Below are 21,252 nucleotides of genomic sequence, written 5' to 3'. Positions count from 1 at the left end.
CCTTCCTCTCAGATTCATCAGTCTGTTTCATGTTTCCATGCCCATGGTTTCAGCTCCTGCATTGAGCATCTGCCCTCTGGTGGTCAGTGGGTGTCATAGCTACTGGTCAGTTAGCAGGTCACTTAGGCTTTTATATATATAGATTATAAAATAACAAATAAATAAATTTTTAAAAAAACTGCTCTGGCCAGTGTTGCTCTGTGATTAGAGTGTTGGCCCCCATACCCGAAGGGTCATGGGTTTGGTTTCCGGCCAAGGGCATGTACCTGGCTTGCAGGTTCGATCCCCAATCCCAGTTGGGGCATATGCAGGAGGCAACCAATCGATGTCTCTCTCTCACATCGATTTTCTCTCTCTCTCCCCCCATCCTCTTCTTCCCTCTCTAAAGAGCAATGGAAAAATTATCCTCAGGTGAGGATTAAAATAAATAAATTAATTAATTAAATAAAGCTAATATTATCTGAAAGTCTAAAAATGTGGAAAACTGTTTTGAAGTATCAGGCAGATGTAGCCAAAAAATTAAAAGAAAAAGTAAAAAGTTGATGCAATTATTAACTCAGAATTAAACAAAGTATATTTTATGGTTTACCAATGAAAATAGTCACATAAAATATTAATTTAAGTAAAAACTGTAAGACAACTGTGAGGGGACAAAAGAGCTATAAGAGATCTAAAACTTATCTAACAAAATAAGTAACATGTAAGAAAATATCAACAAAGTACTACATGTTATTGAAAAGAAATAACAGGTAGATATCAAAAGAAATGGCTGAGTTAAAAGTATTTGCCTATTAGGAGGAGAGTGGAGTGTAGTCATTTAAGCACTTTTTAACATCTTAAATAAAGCAGACATTAGAAAACAAAAAAATGGTCAAATCAAATGAAATCTAAGGAGCCTCTCAGAGATTCATCTCCCAACATTATCACTAGCTTTCTAAAGACAGATGACAGATAAAAATTATAGATCAAATAATATCACTCCCAAGATTCAATTTATACCTACTCAAATGATATCAGTTCTTAAGCATAACATTTCCTTGTAGAAATAGTGTACAAAATTGCCTACCAATGACTTTTGCCCGGTACCAAACTCCATCTTCAAATTTGGCTACACATGCTTGATCTTGAACTGGACAGAGAATTTCTAGATTTTCCCCATCTTCACTTTTATAGAAATCTTCAATTGTCTTTAATAGAAATAAAAAATCCAGGCTCTCTATCTAAGAAATAAAGGGATTAAAATATTACAGTTTCATAGAAACTTAAATTTTTAATGTTGTATATATTATAAAAATGCCTTATAAAATTAAGAAATGTCAGAATTGAAATTAGATAGAAATCATGTTATATAATTTAAATTTGAAATAACTTATTTCAGAAGAAGCATATAAAACTAGCATAGACATAAAAAATTTTAATCACATTCCTCCAGATATCTTAAATGTAGATCCTTCTAGATATTTTCAGACACTTTCCATGCCTTTGTTTTTTACAAAAAATGAGCTCATACCATACATACAATTTGACAACCTGCATTTTAAAAAATCAACTCTCACTTTTCCTATTTTAGTAAGTGTTCTTATTAGTACTTCCAATTTAGATTTCTCCAACCGACCAAAACTAGTATCCAATCCAAGATTACACATATCTGGTTATCTTGTTACGTCTGGTGTATTCTTTTAAAAATGACCCTGTCTTATTGAAGAATCTGCTACTTTTTCTGTAGACTGTCCCACCTTTTGGATTTATGTGTTTATGTCGTCATGCTGTTATTTAATTTATTTGTTCACTGAGTTGGGTGTCTTCCCTGAATTTCCTAAAAGATGAAAATTTTATCTACAGGTGTGATGGATCAAAGCCAATGCTTTTTGGCTAGAATATATCATAACTAAAGTTTATGAATATGCTAAGATTCACATATGGATTGGAGTGATGATTCTAATTCCTGCATTGTACAGTGGTCATAAAGTAATTCATGTAGTGCAACTTTGGCATTGTGTCCAGTTTCCTATCAACTATTCCATCTAATGGTTTTTAAGTGAATTGATAAAATATTTAAATTAATAATTTCAGTAGGGTTTGTGAAATGGCAGCATTATTGAATAAAATAGAGCTTTCTATTATTAAATGGACTATTTGGTTATCTTTAGGAGGAGAGTGGAGTGTAGTCATTTAAGGAGAGCTGGTTTTGGCCCAATCCCCGCAGGCCAAAGTTTTAGATCTCTTATAGCTCTTTTAGATAAGTTTTAGATCTCTTATAGCTCTTTTAGGAACTACAGTGCCTAAATTTCCTATAGTACCTAAAACATAGTTCTTAAAACAAAACAAAAAGATAAACATTTGATTATTTTTCCAAATATCAATTCTTAAGGTTAAAAAATCCACCTCAATTAGGAAAAAAAAAAAAAGTTTTCGCTCTTTTGAGTGTAAAAACGCAAGTGGAAATTTTCTGAATCTCGCTTTTATCATTTCATTTAAGTTGCTTTAAAACTACTTTAAACACTTTGATCTTTTATATTTAAGTACCTATTACTCATATTCTTCCATTAACAGGTGATCAAAAGTGAACACTGGAAAATTCAATAGAGGATGACAATCAGCAAGATAGCAAACTAGGAAGCTCCAAGCTATCATGCTTCCATAGAAACATTGAAAAATCTAGAAATTATTGGAACAAACTTTATCAGAGCTCTGAAAAACAGCCAAAGGTTTACAGCAACCAAGCAAACATCAAATTCTTCGTGTTAAAAAATCTCTGCAAACCATTTGCTGAACAGAGATCTCAGTGATCACACACAAGGAATAATCTTTGCAAAAAATAGTTCCGAAAAGTCTCAAACCAACAACTACAGTCTTCAACAATTTAAAAAAAAAATCCAGCAAACCTGGGGGAATCTGATTTTCAGAATACACACAAAATAAACAGATAAAAAATGTCACTGAAGAAGCCCAGATAGTGGACTTACTAGACTTAAGAACAAATGTCTTAAGTATGCTCAAAGAGTTAAAGGAAAACCTGAACAACTAGAAAAAACAACAACAGGAAAACAATAAAGAACCAACATTAAAATACCAACAAAACGGCAGAAACTATATAAAGGAATAAAACAGAAATTATGCAGCAAAATAGTACAACTGAAATAAAAAATATACTAGAAGGTTCAAGAACAGATCTGAGCAAGCATAAGAAAGAATCAATGAATATAAAGATAGGACAATTGAAATCATTCAGGGAGGAACAGTAAGAAAGTGCAATGAAGTGAACAAGAGACTAAGGGACCTATGGTACACTATTAAACACACAATATACACAATATGGGAGTCCCAGATGGAGAAGAGAGAAAGAAGTAGAAGATTTTTTGAAGAAATAATGCACCAAACTTTCCAAATTTGATGGAAGACATGAATTACAAATCTAAGCAGCTCTATTTTATGGGTTGAATTGTGCCTCTCCAAAAAAGATATGTTAGAGTCATAACCCTGTAGCTCAGAATATGACTTTATTTAGAGATAAATAGGGTCTTTCACAGAGATAATCAAGTTAAAATAAGGTCACATGGTAGGACTTAATCCAATATGATTGATGTCCCTATTAAGAGGAGTACATTTGGGCAGAGAGACAAACACACAGGAGACTGCATGTGAAGATGAAGACAGAGACTGGGGTGAAGCAAAAGTCATGGAGCACCAAAAGTTTCTAGTGAACCACCATAAGCTAGTAGAAGGGAATGGAAAAGATTCTCACTCACAGGTCTCAGAAGAAACCAACCCTACTGATAAATTGATCTTGACTTCTAGATCCGAACTGTGAGACAATAAATTTGTTGTTTAAGTCACTTAACTTGTGGAATTCTATTATGACAGTCCTAAGAAATGAATGCAGATTTTGGTTCTGGAAAGTAGGGTGTGAATGTAACAAATACCTAAAATGTGGGAGTGGCTTTGGAATTGGGTAATGGGTAGAAGAAGAGGAGTTCTAAGGTGATTGAATGAAAAAGTACAGATTACCTTGAAAAGACTGTTGGTAGAAATATGAACATTAACGGTGTTTCTGGTGAGATCTTAGAAGTGAGGAACATATTATTGAAAACAAGAGGAAAGGCAATTCTTGTTATAAAGTGATAGAGAATGGGACTGAATTATATTCTGTTGGATAGAAAGTAGAACTTGGATATTTAACTGAGGAGAACTTTAAGCAAAGTGCTGAAGTACAGCCTGCTTTATCCTTGCTCATTCTAATAAAATGTGAAATGACAGAGATAAAATGAAGGAGGAACTGTAAAACATAAGAGAACCAATAGCTGATAAAGCTATTGGCCATGAATGTGGGTTATCTTTCAAGAAACTGGAAGAATGACCCTGAAGTTCAGAGACTGGTGTGTCTGCCACTGCCACCACAGGCCCAGAAGGCATAGGACTGAGAGGCAGTCTTCCTTTGTTCTGGGGGTGGGGCCTCCTCCTGGGTTCCAGAGAGTGAGACAAGGACCCAATGGATGAGGCTGCTGTCAGGGCTGAGGGGACAAGACCACCACCCCAGTGGGATTAAAGGACAGAGAATCTAGCAAAAGAAAATTATTTTCAAGTCATAAGAATCTAACAAAACTTTCCCTGCCAGGTTTTGGACTTGGCTGGTCTCAGATTCAGAGATAAAAAATTTTTTTTGCCTTAGTTTTAATGATACCCAATTCTTTCCTATACCTGATTTAGATGAGAAGATTTGGGGCTTTCAGTTGAGTTGATGCTGGAATGATTAAACGACTTTTTGGAATGTAGGGATGAGGTCAAAGTATTTTGCATGTGGGAAGAAAATTAATTTTTAACAGAGCTGAGGGTGGACTGTTATGAGTTTAATTGTTTCTTCCTCTCAAAATATGTTGGTGCTCTAACCTCCCATACTTCAGAATGTGAATGTGACCACAGACACCTATTTATTTGGAGGCAGGTTTTTTTGTGTTGTTTTTTTTACAGAGGTTATCAAGTTAAAATAAGGTATTGTGTTGGACTTAAAATATTTTTAAAATCTTTATTTTTGAAAGTATTACATATACCTCCTTTATCCCCCATTGACCTCTCCAAGACTGCTCCCATCCTCACCCCAGGCCTTCACCAACCTACTTTCTGTGTCCAGGGGTTATGCATATAAGTTCATTGGTTGATCTCTTCCCACCCACTCACCCTCCCCTGCCTTCCCTCTGAGCTTTCACAGTCTGTTCAATGCTTCTATGTTTCTGGATCTATTTTGTCCATCAGTCTATTTTGTCCATTAGATTCTACATATGAGTGAGATCATGTGATACTTATCTTTGTCTGACTGGCTTATTTCGCTTAGCATAATGCTCTGCAGGTCCATCTATGCTGTTGCAAATGGTTAAGAGTTCTTTCTTTTTTTTACAGCTGTGTAGTATTCCAGTGTAGATATACCACATTTTTTAATCCACTCACCTGCTGATGCTGTTTCCAAATCTTAGCTATTGTAAATTGCGCTGCTATGAACATAGGGGTGCATATATTCTTTCTGACTGGTATTTCTGATTTCTTGGGATCACTGGGTCAAATGGAGTTCTGTTTTTAATTTTCTGAGGAAACTTCATACTGTTTTCCATAATGGTTGTACCAGTCTGCATTCCCACCAGCAGTGTACTAGGGTTCCCTTTTCTCCACATACTCACCAAAACTTGTCATTTGTTGATTTGTTGAAGACAGCCATTCTGATAGGTGTGAGGTAGTACTGTTTCTATTTTCATCTCTCAGATGATTTGTGACTTTGAGCATTTTTTCATATGCCTTTTGGCCTTCTTTATGAAGTGTCTATTTAGGTCCTTTGCCCATTTTTTAATTGAATTGTTTATTTTCCTTTGGTTAAGCTGTATAAATTCCCTATAAATTTTGAATATTAAAGCCTTATCAGGCCCTAGCTAGTTTGGCTCAGTAGATGAGCGTCGGCCTGCGGACTGAAGGGTCCCAGGTTCGATTCCAGTCAAGGGCACATGCCCAGGTTGTGGGCTTGATCCCCAGTAGGGGGAGAGTAAGGCAGCCAATCAATGATTCTCTCATCATTGATGTTTCTGTTTCTCTCTCCCTTCTTCCTTCATCTCTGAAAACAATAAAGATATATTTAAAAATAATACATATATCCTATATAATAAAAGCCTAATATGCTAAGTGTCCAGTTATCCAATCGTCCGTTCAACCAATCAAAGCATAATATGCTAAAGATATGCCAAAGCTGCTCAACTGCTTGCTATGACATGCACTGACCACCAGGGGCAGACAGTCGACCAGTTGGCCAGTCGCTATCTCATGCACTAACCACCAGGGGGCATATGTTCCGACCAGTATGTGAGCTTGCTGCTGGGGTCCAGTCGGGACTGAGTGAGACAGGCTGGATATGCCCTGGAGCCCTCCCACAGTCCTTCCCTGGCTGGCCAACCTCCTGCATCCCTCCCCAGCCCCAATCATGCACCAGTGGGGTCCCTCAGCCTGGCCTGCGCCCTTTTGCAATCCGGGACCCCTCGGGGGATGTCGGAGAGCTGGTCTTGGCCTGATCCCGCTGGCCAGGCTGAGGGACCCCACTGGTGCCCGAATTCGTGCACCAGGCCTCTAGTATATATATAAAACCTTATCGGCTATATCAGTGGCAAATATGTTCTCCCATGTAGTGGACTCTCTCGATACTTTGTTTATGGTTTATTTTGCTGTGCAGAATCTTTTTATTTTGATGTAGTCCTATTTGTTTATTTTCTCCTTAGTTTCCATTGTCCTAGGATATGTATCGGTAAACATACTGCTATGAGAGATGTCTGAGATTTTGCTGCCCATGGTTTCTTCTAAGATTTTTATGGTTTCATGTCCTACACTTAAGTCTTTTATCCATTTTTAGTTTATTCTTGTGTATAGTGTAAGTTTGTGGTTTAGTTTCATTTTTTTGCATGTATCTGTTCCATTTTCTCAACATTATTTATTGAAAAGACTCTTGACTCCACTCTATGTTCTTGCCGCTTTTGTCAAATATTAATTGAGAACAATAGCTTGGGTTGATTTTTGGGTTCTCTGTTCTGTTCCATTGGTTTATATGCCTGCTCTTGTGCCAGTACCAGGCTCTTTTGAGTACAGTGGATTTGTAGTATAACTTGATATCTGGTATTGTGATCTCTCTAACTTTGTTGTTCTTTCTCAAGATTACTGTGGCTATTTGAGGTCTTTTCTTGTTCCATATAAATTTTTGGAGAGTCAATTCTAGGTCTGTGAAATATGCTGGTATTTTAATAGGGATGGTGATGAATCTATAGATTGCTTTGGGTAGTATGGACATTTTAATGATGTTGATTCTACCAATCCATAGACACAGTATATTCTTCCACTTGTGTATCTCTCTCTCTCTCTCTCTCTCTCTCTCTCTCTCTCTCTCTCTCTCTCTCTCTGTTTTTTTTTTTAACATCCTGTAGTTTTCTGAGTACCAGTCTTTTACCTCCTTGTTTATTCCTAAGTATCTTAATTTTTTTGTTGCAATGGTAAATGGGATTATTTCTTTAGTTTCTATTTCTGAGAGTTCATTATTGGTGTATAAAAATGCTAGAGCCCTAGCTGGTTTGGCTTGGTGGATAGAGGCTTGACCTGTGGACTGAAGGGTCCTGGGTTCGATACTCGTCAAGGGCACATGCCTGGGTTGCAGGCTCGATCCTCAGTGTGGGACGTGTGGGAGGCAGCCGATCAATGATTCTCTCTTATCACTGATGTTTCTATTTCTCCCTCTACCTTCCTCTCTGAAATCAATAAAAAAAAAATGCTAGGGGGTTATGGGTATTAATTTTATATCCTGCCACATTGCCAAATTCATTTAATAAATTTAGTAGTATTTCGATGGAGTCTTTAGTGTTTTCTATGTACAATAGCATGTCATCTCCAAATAAGGATAGTTTTATTTCTTTCTTTCCATTTGGATGCCTTTTATTTCTTCTTCTTGTCTGATCGTTATGACTAGCACTTCCAGTAGTATGTCAAACAGACGTGGTGAAAGTCGCATCCCTGTCTTGTTCCTGTTCTTAGTAAAAATGGTTTTAGTTTTTGCCCACTGAGTATAATGTTGGCTGTAGGTTTGTCATATAGGGCTTTTATTGTGTTGAAGTATGATCCCTCAATTCCCACTTTGCTGAGAGTTTTTATCAAAAAGGGTGTTGGATTTTGTCAAATGCCTTTTCTGCATCTATTGATATGATCATGTGATTTTTGTCTTGCAATCTGTTTATGTGCTATATCACGTTTCTTGATTTGCAAATATTGTATCAGCCTTGCATCCCTGGAATAAATCGCACTTGGTCATGGTGTATGATCCTTTTAATGTGTGCTGGATCCAATTTGCTAAAATCTTCTTGAGGATTTTAGCATCTATGCTCACCAGGAATATTGGTCTGTAATTCTCTTTCTTTGTAGTGTCTTATCTGGTTTTGGAATTAAGGTAATGCTGGCCTCATAGAAAGAGTTTGGAAGTGTTCCTTCCTCTTGAATTTTTTGAAATAGTTTGAAGAGGACAGGTGTTAGTTGTTCTTTGAATGTTTGTAAAACTCCCCCGTGAAGCAGTTTAGACTAGGGCTTTTGTTTGCTCGAAGTTGGGGTTTGATTTTTTTAAATTTTTATTACTGCTTACATTTCATCAGTAGTTATTAGCCTATTCAGGTTTTCTGATTCTTCCTGATTGAGTTTTGGAACACCGTATTTTTCTAGGAATATGCCCATTTCCTCAAGGTTGTCCAGCTTGTTGGAATAAGTTGTCCACAGTACTTTTCTATGATCCTTTGTATTTCCGTGGGGTCAGTTGTTACTTTATCTCTTTCTTTTCTAAATTTGTTTATTTGGGTCAACTCTCTTTGTTTTTTGGTGAGTCTGGCTAGAGGTTCATCAATCTTGTTTATCCTTACAAAGAACCAGATCTTAGTTTTACTGATTTTTGTATTCTTTCTTTTTTAAAAAAATATTTTTATTGAATTCAGAGAGGAAGGGAGAGGGAGAGATAGAAACATCAATGATGAGAGAATCATTGATTAGCTGCCTCCTGCACTACCCCCAATGGGGATTGATCCCACAACCCGACAATGTGCCCTTGACTGTACTTGAACCTGGGATCCTTCAGTCTGCAGGACAACGCTCTATCCACTGAGCCAAACCAGATAGGGCTTGTATTGTTTTTTAGTCCCTGTCATTTATTTACACTCTGAACTTTATTACTTCCTTCTACTTAATTTTTTGTTGTTCTCTTTCTAATTCTTTAATTTGTTTGGTTAGATAACATATTGCTTTTTTTTTTTTTTTTTGAAGTAGGCCTGTAGTACCATGAACTTCCCTCTCAGGATTGCTTTCACTGTGTCCCATATATTTTGGATTATTGTGTTTTTGTTGTCAGTTGTTTCCAGGATGTTTTTTATTTCTTCTTTGAGCTCTTTGGTGACTCATTCATTGTTTAGTAGCATGCTATTTAGCCTCCATGTGTCTGATTGTTTTTATTGTAGTTGATTTCTAATTTTATGCCACTGTGACCTAAGAAGATGCTTGATATGGTTTCAATCTTCTTGAACTTGCAGAGACTTGGCCTGTGTCCTAACATGTGGTCTATCTTTGAAAATGTCCCATGTGCACTTGAGAATGTATATTCTGTAGTTTTGAGGTGAAATGTTCTGAAAATATCAATTAATTCCTTCTGATCTAGTGTGTTGTTTAGGATCACTGTTTCCTTATTTATTTTTTGTCTAGAACTGTGGTCGGCAAACTGTCATTCGCGAGCCACATGCAGCTCTTTGGCCCCTTGAGTGTGGCTCTTCCTAAGCCTTAGGAGTACCCTAATTAAGTTAATAACAATGTACCTACCTATATAGTTTAAGTTTAAAAAATTTGGCTCTCAAAAGAAATTTCAATCATTGTACTGTTGATATTTGACTCTGCTAATGAGTTTGCTGACCAGTGGTCTAGAAGATCTAGCCAGTGATGTCAATGGGGAAGTAAAGACCCCTATGATGATGGTATTGCTGTCGATCTCTCCCTTGATATCTTCCAGAAGTTTTTTTATGTATTTGGATGCTCCTGTATTGAGTGCATATATGTTTACCAAGCTTATATCCTTTTGTTGCATTGACCCCTTTAGTATTATGAAGTGGGCTTCATTATCTTTTGTTATGGCCTTCACTTTGAAGACTATTTTGCCAGCTATGAGTATTACGACCCCGGATTTTTTACACTTCCATTTGCCTGAATAATTTTTTTCATCCCTTCACTTTCAGTCTGTGTGAGTCCTTTATTCTGAGGTAGACAGCATATGTATGGGTCATGTTTTCTTATCCATTCAGCTACCCTATGTCTTTTGATTAGAGCTTTTAATCCACTTACATTTAAGGTTATTATTTATAGCTACCTGTTTGTTGCCATTTTTATGCTTTATGCCTGTGTTCCTCCCTCTCTTTGTATTTCTTCTTCTTACACCAGTCCCTTTAGCATTTGTTGCATTGCTGGTTTGGTGGTAATAAACTCCTTTCGCCTTTTTTTGTCTGCAAAGCTCTTGACTTCAACTTCAATTTTGAATGCTATCCTTGCTGGATAGAGTAATCTTGGATTTAGTCCCTTGTTTTTCATCACTTTGTATACTTCATGCCGCTCCCTTCTGGCCTGAAGTGTTTCTGATGAGAAATCAGCTGATAGTCTAATGGGAGATCCCTTGTAGGTAACTTTCTGTCTCTCTCTCTCTCGCAACCTTTAAAATTCTTTCTTGTCTTTAAGGTTAACGTTTGCCATTTTAATTATGATGTGTTTTGGTGTAGGTCTTTTGGAGTTCATATTGTTTGGGACTCTCTGTGCTTCCTAGAATTATGTAACTTTTTTCTTCCCCAAGTCAGGGAAGTTTTCTGGCATTATTTCTTCAATCAGGTTTCCTTGCTCAGCTTCTTCTCCTTCTGGTACCCCTATTATGAGGATGGTGCTTCATTTCATGTTGTCCCAGAGCTCCCTTAAATTCTCTACCTGCTTTTAAATTCTTTCCCAATTGCTGCTCTGATTGGGTGTTTTTTCCTACCTTATCTTCTAACTCACTGATTTGGTCCTTAGCTTCCTCTAGTCTGCTGTTGAATCCTTCCAGGGTGTTCTTTATTACAGGTATGTCATTCTTCATTTCCTCTTGATTCTCATTCATACTGGTGTATTTCTTGTTCAGCTCCTTATAATTCTCATTGAGTTGCTTGTAATTCTCACTCAGATGTTTGGGCATCCTTATAACCATTACTTTGAATTCTTTATCAGACAGATTACTTGCCTCCATTTCATTTATTTCCTTTGATGGTGATTCCTTTTTGCTTTCCTTTGGTGATTGTTTGTCTCCCCATTTTGCTGTCCCTTTGTATTTTTTTCTATAGCTTAGATCAAACTGCTATGCCACCCAAAATTTTAAGGATGGTTCTATGTAGTAGGTGTTTTGTGGGACCTAGTGGTGCAGTCTCTCAGATCTCCTGAGCTGGGTGTTCTAGGAAAACTCCATACTTGAGTTTTTTGTGTCTCCTGCTGTAGTTGGGTCTTGAATGTTATTGTCCCTTTTGTAGATGGCATCTCCTCACAGGTTGTCTAGCTATGTGACTCACCTCTGACCTCGTCATGCAAGCAGTTGTGGATGTGGTGTCCTGGATCCCACGTCGAGGGTTGCCTATGAGGTCCCACTGATATGTATCTCACTGTATGGTCATGGGGTCCTTGGCTAGGGTGGCATGTGAGTCTGCAACCTGGACACCACAGCAGGGGTGGTATGCGACTCACTGCGGGGGTCTCTTGTGAGGTTCCGTTGGCATGGCTGAGAGGGTCGAGGTTGGTGTCCATGGCCAGTCTGGGTGGTGGTGAGGCTGTGCTCCTAGTCACCGCTGCTCCCCCCTTCATGAAGACATGGTTTCCATGTCAGAGCTACGCCCACCCAGTAAGTGTCTGTGGTGGTAGCATGGGCTCTTTCTCCAGAACCTGATTGCCAGCCCCCAAGATTCCTGTGAGAACTCTCTCTCTCTCTCTCTCTCTCTCTCTCTCTCTCTCTCTCATCTCTCTCTCTCTCTCACACCCACACACACACACACACACACACACACACACCACATCCAAGGATTATCAACACTCCTTCTTAAACTCTTCCCCTCTAGGTCCCTTACTCACACTGTCTCCCTCATTCCTGTCCTGCTGGCCGCCATGTTGCCCTACTCTGTAAGACTTAATTCAATATGACTGGTGTCCTTTTAAAAATATTGCGACAGACAAGTACACAGAAAGAATGCCATATGAAAAAGGCAAAGAGACTGTGATGATGCAGCAGAAGTCAATAAGTGCTAAAGATTGCCAACAAACCACCAAAATTTAGAGTAGAGACATGAAACAGATTTTCCTTGCCAACAGCCTGATCTTAGACTAGACTTTAGAATTCTCAGAAAAATAACTTTGTTTTGTTTAAACCTTCCAGTCTGTGGTATTTTGTTATAGCAGCCCTAGGAAATTAATACACTCAACAAACTCCATGTACAAGCAACTCAATGAGAATTATAAGGAGCTGAACAAGAAATACACCAGTATGAATGAGAATCAAGAGGAAATGAAGAATGACATACCTGTAATAAAGAACACCCTGGAAGGATTCAACAGTAGACTAGAGGAAGCTAAGGACCAAATCAGTGAGTTAGAAGATAAGGTAGGAAAAAACACCCAATCAGAGCAGCAATTGGGAAAGAATTTAAAAGCAGGTAGAGAATTTAAGGGAGCTCTGGGACAACATGAAATGAAGCACCATCCTCATAATAGGGGTACCAGAAGGAGAAGAAGCTGAGCAAGGAAACCTGATTGAAGAAATAATGCCAGAAAACTTCCCTGACTTGGGGAAGAAAAAAGTTACATAATTCTAGGAAGCACAGAGAGTCCCAAACAATATGAACTCCAAAAGACCTACACCAAAACACATCATAATTAAAATGGCAAACGTTAACCTTAAAGACAAGAAAGAATTTTAAAGGTTGCAAAAGAGAGAGAGACAGAAAGTTACCTACAAGGGATCTCCCATTCTGATTTCTCATCAGAAACACTTCAGGCCAGAAGGGAGCGGCATGAAGTATACAAAGTGATGAAAAACAAGGGACTAAATCCAAGACTACTCTATCCAGCAGGATAGCATTCAAAATTGAAGTTGAAGTCAAGAGCTTTGCAGACAATAAAAGGCTAAAGGAGTTTATTACCACCAAACCAGCAATGCAACAAATGCTAAAGGGACTGGTGTAAGAAGAAGAAATACAAAGAGAGGGAGGAACACAGGCATAAAGCATAAAAATGGCAACAAACAAGTAGCTATCTACTTATATAAAACCATGGGTGGTGTTCATCATTACCACAACCGCCGCGACCAAGCGAAAGGAAGTCAGTCCTGCAGGGATTGTCTTGGCAATGACTGCGCCCTCTCCTGAGCTATTTCCCAGAGCTGTTTCCTATAAGGGTGGGGTTTGAGGCAGGAACCCACCCTGGGAGCATGGAGGCATATCTTTCTAAAGTGTGCCGTGCCAGTACGGGGTGAACCTGAGTGGGGGTGGCTGAAAGGCTTAGAAAAGACAGACAAGAGAATGAAAGCCGGGTCTTGGTGGGACACTGATTCTCTGAGAGACAGCGACCACACTCACAGTCATGCCTTTATTTTATAGCAGATGCTACGAGGCAAAGTAAGGGCGTGACCAAGATGTTGACAATATTCTTCTGGGTTTCAATCCTACTCAACTACATGCACCTGAACTCTATAGAGCCTACATTACTCAGGCACGTGGGGCCACGTGTTCGGACCATAGGTTCAAGCTTACAACTACAGCTGTTGGCTATAATTGTGCTGAGAGGGCCTTGCCCTCCAAGCTGGGACTTGAACATGGCAATGAGAGGACTGTGCCCTCTCATCAGTCCAAGGCTTGAACCTGTCCAAAACACTGTATCGGCTCCCCACAAGTTTTAATTCTGTTTCTTTGTTATTGATGTTGTGGCCCCACCCCATAACAAAGAAACAATTTCCGGAGGATGAGGCCCAGGAATCAGGATTTTAAAAAGATTCGCAGGTGATTCTAATGTGCAGCCAAGGTTGAGAACCACTGCTATAGATAATAATAAAAATATATCTAAATGTGCAATTCTTTGTCCAAAAAATGAGCATGTTCAAAATTAAATGAAGAAAAGTTGGATATACTCAATGGAGATTTTCCCACATATTTGAATGATGATTCCATTGATTCCACAGACGATGCTGAAAAGGAAAATTTTCCCATCAAATTTCTTAATAGTATTACTCCTTTGGGAATGCCGTGTCATAAATTAAAATTGAAAGTGGGTGCAATCATCATGCTACTGAGAAATCTTAGTAGTAAATGGGGTCTTTGTAATGGTACCAGCTTTATTATCAAAAGATTACGACCTAACATTATCGAAGCTGAAGTATTAACAGGATCTGCAGAAGGAGAGGCTGCTCTGATTCCAAGAATTGATTGGCCCCATCTGACACTGGCCTCCCATTTAAAGTGATTCGACGACGGTTTCCCATGATGCCAGCATTTGTGATGACTATTAATAAATCACAAGGACAAACACTAGACAAAGTAGGCATATTCCTACCTGAACCCATTTTTGCACATGGTCAGTTATATGTTGCTTTCTCTTGAGTTTGAAGAGCATGTGATGTTACAGTTAAAGTTCTAAGTACTTCATCACAAGGGAAATTAGTTAAGCACTCTGAAAGTGTTTTCACTCTTAATGTGGTGTACAGGGAGAATTAGAATAAGTTTAATCATTTTATCAGTCATTGTTTGCATCACTTTTTATATCATGTTTTTGTTGTTTTCATATCATGTTTTTGTTGTTTTTATACCATGTTTTTGTTGTTTTTATATCATGCCTCTGTTGTTATATCCTTTTGTTACTGTTTATTTATTAATAAATTTATATATTATTTTCATATACATTTTACTAATTTCCTTTCATCTCTCACACTTCTATTATAGAGAAAAGGCAAATAGCAATATTAAAATATCTCTAATTAATTCCCTTTTTAAAAAAATATATTTTATTGATTTTTTACAGAGAGGAAGGGAGAGGGATAGAGAGCCAGAAACATCGATGAGAGAGAAACATTGATCAGCTGCCTCCTGCACACTCCCTACTGGGGATGTGCCCGCAACCGAGGTACATGCCCTTGACTGGAATTGAACCTGGGACCCTTGAGTCCGCAGCCTATGCTCTATCCACTGAGCCAAACCAGTTAGGGCAATTGATTCCCTTTTAATGTGCAGGGATTTCGTGCACCGGGCTACTAGTTTGTTAAATAAATAAATAAATTCTATAGTTTTCTTTTAAATGAAAAATCTTCGGGAGAAAACCAAGATGGCGGCATAGGTAAACACCAGAAATTGCTGCCTCGCACAACCACTTCAAAAATACAACTAAAAGACAAAACGGACATCATTCAGAACCACAGGAAGGCTGGCTGAGTGGAAATTCTACAACTAGAAGGAAAGAGAAAAGCACACTGAGACTCATACTCAGAGGAGGTGTGGAAGTAAAGTGCAGAGGTATGGAGGTGCACGTGGAAAGGGCTGGCAACTGAGGACGCGGATGTCTTTTTCAATCCGGAGGGAGACACATGCTCCCACTCTGAACTCCAGTTCCAGGCTAGTCTCTGGGGAACACGACTCATACAGGGAGAAAATGAACTGTCTGGCAGCAGGGAGAACTCGAGGGCAGCTTTTGCTCAGAGGTGCTTGCAGCGATTACCGCAGGACACTGAGACCCGGGACCTCTTAGGGCAGGGCTAAGGATCAGCCATAGCTGTTTGCCCCGCGCTGTTGATTCCCTGAGACCCTGCCTCACCCAAGCTGTGCGTGGAGGCTTTTGCATATGAATGACCTGGCCCTTTGCAATCTAAAATTACCTAACAAACTGCAGCTGGGTCAGAGAGACCCAGAACTTCCAAAAGAAGGCCCAAGGCCCCACAGAAGCTTGCATTGCTTCACAGCTGGGCCTCATCTGGGCACCTCCAAATCCCAAACAAAGAAGGGGAATCTGCAGATCTCTCCATAGCTCCTGCTGGGTAGCCTCAGGCAGAGGCTAAATTAGCACCTCCTTAGAGATCCAAATGCCAGTGTACCCATTGGTCAGAGTGGGACCATCCAGATTACAACGCCTCAGATCCATAAGGGACAGACTCAGTGAGCACCAAAGTCCTATTGAAGCAAGTCTTGCCCCAGAAGAGTGTCTCCAGCACAGAAGTTCTCCCACCATAGATACAGCTGATTCTCACAGCCAATTGGCCTGGAGGTCAATTCCTCCCAGTGATACCAACTACAGTCAAGACTTAACTACAACAAGACTGTGCACACAGCCCACAAAGGGGTGCACCAAGAGTGTCCACCTCAGGTAATTGGGGAGGCTGAGCCACTGGGCCCTATAGGACACCTAACACAGAAAGTCACTCTATCAACACAGGGAAGCATAAAAAATGTGGAGACAAAGAAACAGGTGGAAATGGAGGAAAGCAAACTACTGGATATAGAGTTCAAAACCATGGTTATAAGGTTTTTCAAGAATTTTCTAGAAACCGCCGATAAATTTAGTGAGACCCTCAAGAAATCTAGTGAGATCCTCAAAAAATCTAGTGAGACCCTCGAGGATATGAAAAAGGACCAAATAGAAATTAAGCATACACTGAAATAAAGAATATTATACAGAGATCCAATAGCAGACTAGAGGATTGCAAGAATCAAGTCAAAGATTTGAAATATGTGAAGTAAAAAACACCCAACTGAAAAAGCAAAAAGAAAAAAGAATCCAAAAATATCAAGATAGTGTAAGGAGCCTCTGGGACAACTTCAAGCGCACCAACATCCGAATTATAGGGGTGCAAGAAGAAGAGAGAGAGCAAGATATTGAAAACTTATTTGAAGAAATAATGACAGAAAACTTCCCCTACCTGGTGAAAGAAATAGACTTACAAGTCCAGGAAGTGCAGAGAACCCCAAACAAAAGGAATCCAAAGAGGACCACACCAAGACACATCATCATTAAAATGCCAAGAGCAAAAGACAAAGAGAGAATCTTAAAAGCAGCAAGAGAAAAACAGTTAGTTACCTACAAGGGAGTACTCATAAGATTGTCAGCTGATTTCTCAACAGAAACTATGCAGGCCAGAAGGGAGTGGCAAGAAATATTCAAAGTGATGAATAGCAAAAACCTACAACCAAGATTACTTTACCCAGCAAAGCTATCATTCATAATTGAAGGTCAGAGAAAGAGCTTCACAGATAAGAAAAAGCTAAAGGAGTTCATCACCACCAAACCAGTATTAGATGAAATGCTGAAAGGTATTCTTTAAGAAGAAGAAGAAGAAAAAGGTAAAGATAAAAATTATGAACAACAAGTACATATCTATCAACAAGTGAATCTAAAAATCAAGTGAATAAAAAATCTGATGAACAGAATAAACTGGTGAATATAACAGAATCAGGGGCATAAAAAGGGAGTGGACTGACAATTCTCGGGGGGGGGGGAGGAAGGGGTATGGGGGATACAGGAATAGACTGGACAAAAATCGTACACCTATGGATGAGAACAGTGGGGGAAGGTGGGTAACGGCAGAGGTTGGGGTGGGAATCGGGTGCAGGGGAGCTATGGGGGAAAAAAGAGGAACTGTAATAATCTGAACAATAAAGATTTAATTAAAAAAAATCTTCAGGAAGGAAACTGGAACACATGGAGGTATCATACTACCTGACTTCAAATTATACTACAGAGCTACGATAATCAAAAAATGTTATTGGCAGAAAAACAGACACAAAGATCAATGAAACAGAATTGAGAGACCAGATATAAAGGAACATGTATATGGGCAGATAATTTTTGACAAAGGAGCCAGAAACACACAATGCAGTAAAGAAAGCCTCTTCAATAAATGCTGCTAGGAAAATTGAAAAGCCACATGTAAAAAATGAAACTAGATTACAGTTTGTCAACTTGTACAAAAATTAATTCAAAGTGGATCAAATATCTAAATATATTATCTGAAACAATAAATTACACAGAAAACATAGGTACTAAACTTATAGATCTTGTTCATAGAGAAGACTTGATGAACCTGACCTCAAAGGCAAGAGAAGGCAAAAATAGATGAATGGGATTATATCAAACTAAAAAGCTTTTGCATAGCAAAGGAACCTGACAACAAAGCAAAGAGGCAACCGACCAAACGGGAGATGATATTTACAAACAAAAGCTACAACAAAGGTTTAATATCCCATATATAAAAAGAACTAAAAAAATTCAACATTTACCAAACAAACAATCCAATTAAAAGATGGGCAGAGAACCTGAACAGACACCTCTCCCAAGAAGACATACAAATGACCAACAGATATATGAAGAGATGTTCAACCTCACTAGCAATTATGGAAATGCATATCAAAACTACAATGAGATACCACCTCATACCTATTAGAAGGGCTGTTATCAACAAGACAAGTAATAACTAGTGTTAGAGAGGTTGTGGAGAAAAGGGAACCCTCATTCACTGCTGGTGGGAATGTAGACTGGTATAGCCACTATAGAAGACAGTCTGGCAGTTCATCAAAGAATTAAGAATAGGGTTATCAGCCCTGGCTGGTGTGGTCAGTTGGTTGGAACATCATCCCATACACCAAAAGATGGCTGGTTAGATTCCAGGTTATGGGTTCAATCCCCAGTTGGGGCATGTGCAGGAGGCAACCTACCAATTTTTCTGTCTGTCTCTGTCTTTCTCTCACTTCCTCTCTGTAAATATCAATAAAAAGAATGGAGTTACCATAGGACCCAGCAATCCAGCCCCTGGATATATACCTGAAAAACTCAAAAAACATGTATTTGCAAAGATATCTATACTAATAAAAGGGTGATATGCTAATTAGACTGGGCGTCTTCCAGACGTCCTTCCGGACAAAGCCACGGTGGCGGGGCTGAGGCAGAGGCAGTTAGGGGCCATCAGGCCAGCAGGGGAGAGCAGTTAGGGCAATCAGGCTGGCAGGGGAGAGCAGTTAGGGGGATCAGGCAGGCAGGCAGAGTGGTTAGGGCAGGCAGGCAGGTGAGCAGTTAGGAGCTAGATGTCCTGGTTTGCAAGAGGGATGTCCAACTTCCAGTTTAAACCATCAGTCAAACACCATCCGAGGGGTCCTGGATTGGAGAGGGTACAGGCTGGGCTGAGGGGACTCCCCCCTCCCCATGCATGAATTTCATGCACCAGGCCTCTAGTCTATACTAATAAGCAGACATCTTCCAGATGTCCATCTGGACAAAGCCACAGTGGCTGCAAGGTTGGGGGCTCAGGCAGTCATGAGCCCTGGAGGCTGCGAGGACTGGGGCTCAGGCAGCTGCAGGGGCCGGCAGTGGCAGCAGCAGTAGGGTGATGGGAGTGGCGCCTTCCCCTGATCAGCCTGGTCGCCTCCCCCAGAGGGAGGCCAGAGGCAGCATCAGTGATGGGGTGATGGGGGCAGTGTCTTCCCCTGATCAGCCCAGTTGCCTCCCACAGAGGGAGGCCAGACTGCGACTTAGGCCCACTCCCAACTGGGAGTAGGACATCCCCTCAGGGCTCCTAGACTGTGAGAGGGGGCAGGCCAGGCTGAGGGACCCCCCCAGTGCACGAATTTTCATGCACCGGGCCACTAATCTATAATAGAAGCGTAATATGCTAATTAGACCGGACATCCTTCCAGACAATATTCTGGATGAAGCCGGGGCTGCAAGGCAAGCCCGGGTCCCGGATGCCTGCCAGCGGCCGGAGGAAAACCGGGTCCTGGGTGCCAGAGGGAAGCCAGTGCTGGCAGTCAGGGGAAGGAGGGCCTACTCTTGCATGAATTTCATGCATCGGGCCTCTAGTATATTTATACCCCTATGTTCATTGCAGCATTATTCACAATGTCCAAGACTTGGAGACAACCAAAGTGTCCTTTGATAGAGGATTGGATAAAGAAGATGTGGTACATATACACAATGGAATACTACTCAGTTTTTTAAAAAGATGAAATACTGCCATTTGCAACATGGATGGACATTGAGAATATTATGTTGACAAAAGTCAGTCAGATAAAGCTAAGAACCATATCATTTCCCTCACATGTGGGATATAAAACAAACTCTTGGACACAAACAGCAGTGTGGTGGTTGCCAGAAGGAAGGGGATTGGGGGGGCCTAATATATGATGACGGGAAGATGGTTTGACTTTAGGTGGTGAGCACACAGTGCAATACACAGAATGTACACTTGAAACCTATCTGATCCTATTAACCAATGTCACCCCAATAAATTTAATAAATTTAAAAATACCTAGGTGTTAATTTAATCAAGGAGGTAAAAAGCCAGTACTTTCAAATTTATAAACTAAAGGAAGAAACTGAAGAGTATACAAATAAGTGGAGCATATACCATGTTCATGGATATAAAAAATTAACATCATTAAAATGTCCAGCCTGGCCAGTGTGGCTCAGTGGTGGAGTGTCAGTCCATGGACCAGGAGGTTATGGGTCAATTATCAGTCAGAGCATATGCCTGGGTTGTGGGCTCATCCCCAGTGGGGGGAATGCAGGAGGCAGCTAATTGATGTTTCTCTCCCACAAATGTTTCTATCTCTCTATTCTTCTCACTTCTTCTCTCTAAAATCAATAAAAATATATTTTTTTAAATGTCCATTTTACCTAAAACAATCTATAGATTCAACGCAATTCCTATCAAAATACCAACAGAACTAGAACAAATAATACAAAAATTTATATGGAACCACAAAAGATCCTGAATAGCCTCAGCAATCTTAATAAAGAGGAACAAAGTTGGAGGTATAAAGCTACCTAATATCAAACTATACTACAAGGCTCTAGTAATCAAAACATCATGATACCGGCATAAAAACAGACACATAGATTAATGGAATAGAACAGAGAACTCAAAAATAAACCCATACCTAGATGGTCAGTTAGTATTTGACAAAGGAAGTCAAGAAAATACAATGGGGTAAAGACAGTCTACTAAATAAATGGTGTTGGGACAATTGAACAGGCATATGAAAAAAAATTTAAACTAGGTGTTTAATTAAACTAGGCCACTTCTAACAACATATATAAGATTAAACTCAAAATGGATGAAAGACTTAAAGACTCGAAGTCACGAGACTCCTAAAAGGAAACACAGGCAGTATAATCTCTTGACATTTCTCTTAGCAA

At 39.4% G+C, this 21,252-nt stretch overlaps 1 protein-coding gene across 1 annotated transcript in view; it reads right to left on the bottom strand.

Annotated features, from left to right (window-relative positions):
- Positions 1–21,252, bottom strand: part of RNF17 (ring finger protein 17) — a gene marked incomplete at both ends in the record, with an annotated part of 152,520 nt that overhangs the window by 64,338 nt on the left and 66,930 nt on the right. The window contains one exon of the mRNA XM_081083577.1: positions 1,067–1,220. Within this exon, the coding sequence (XP_080939703.1) occupies positions 1,067–1,220 (154 nt within the window). The remainder of the gene's footprint in view (positions 1–1,066; positions 1,221–21,252) is intronic.

Source organism: Myotis nattereri (assembly GCF_964212035.1).
Source record: "Myotis nattereri genome assembly, chromosome: 2".
NCBI lineage: Eukaryota > Metazoa > Chordata > Mammalia > Chiroptera > Vespertilionidae > Myotis > Myotis nattereri.
Note: the sequence above shows the minus strand (reverse complement) of the source record. Positions and strands in the feature narration are given on the sequence as shown.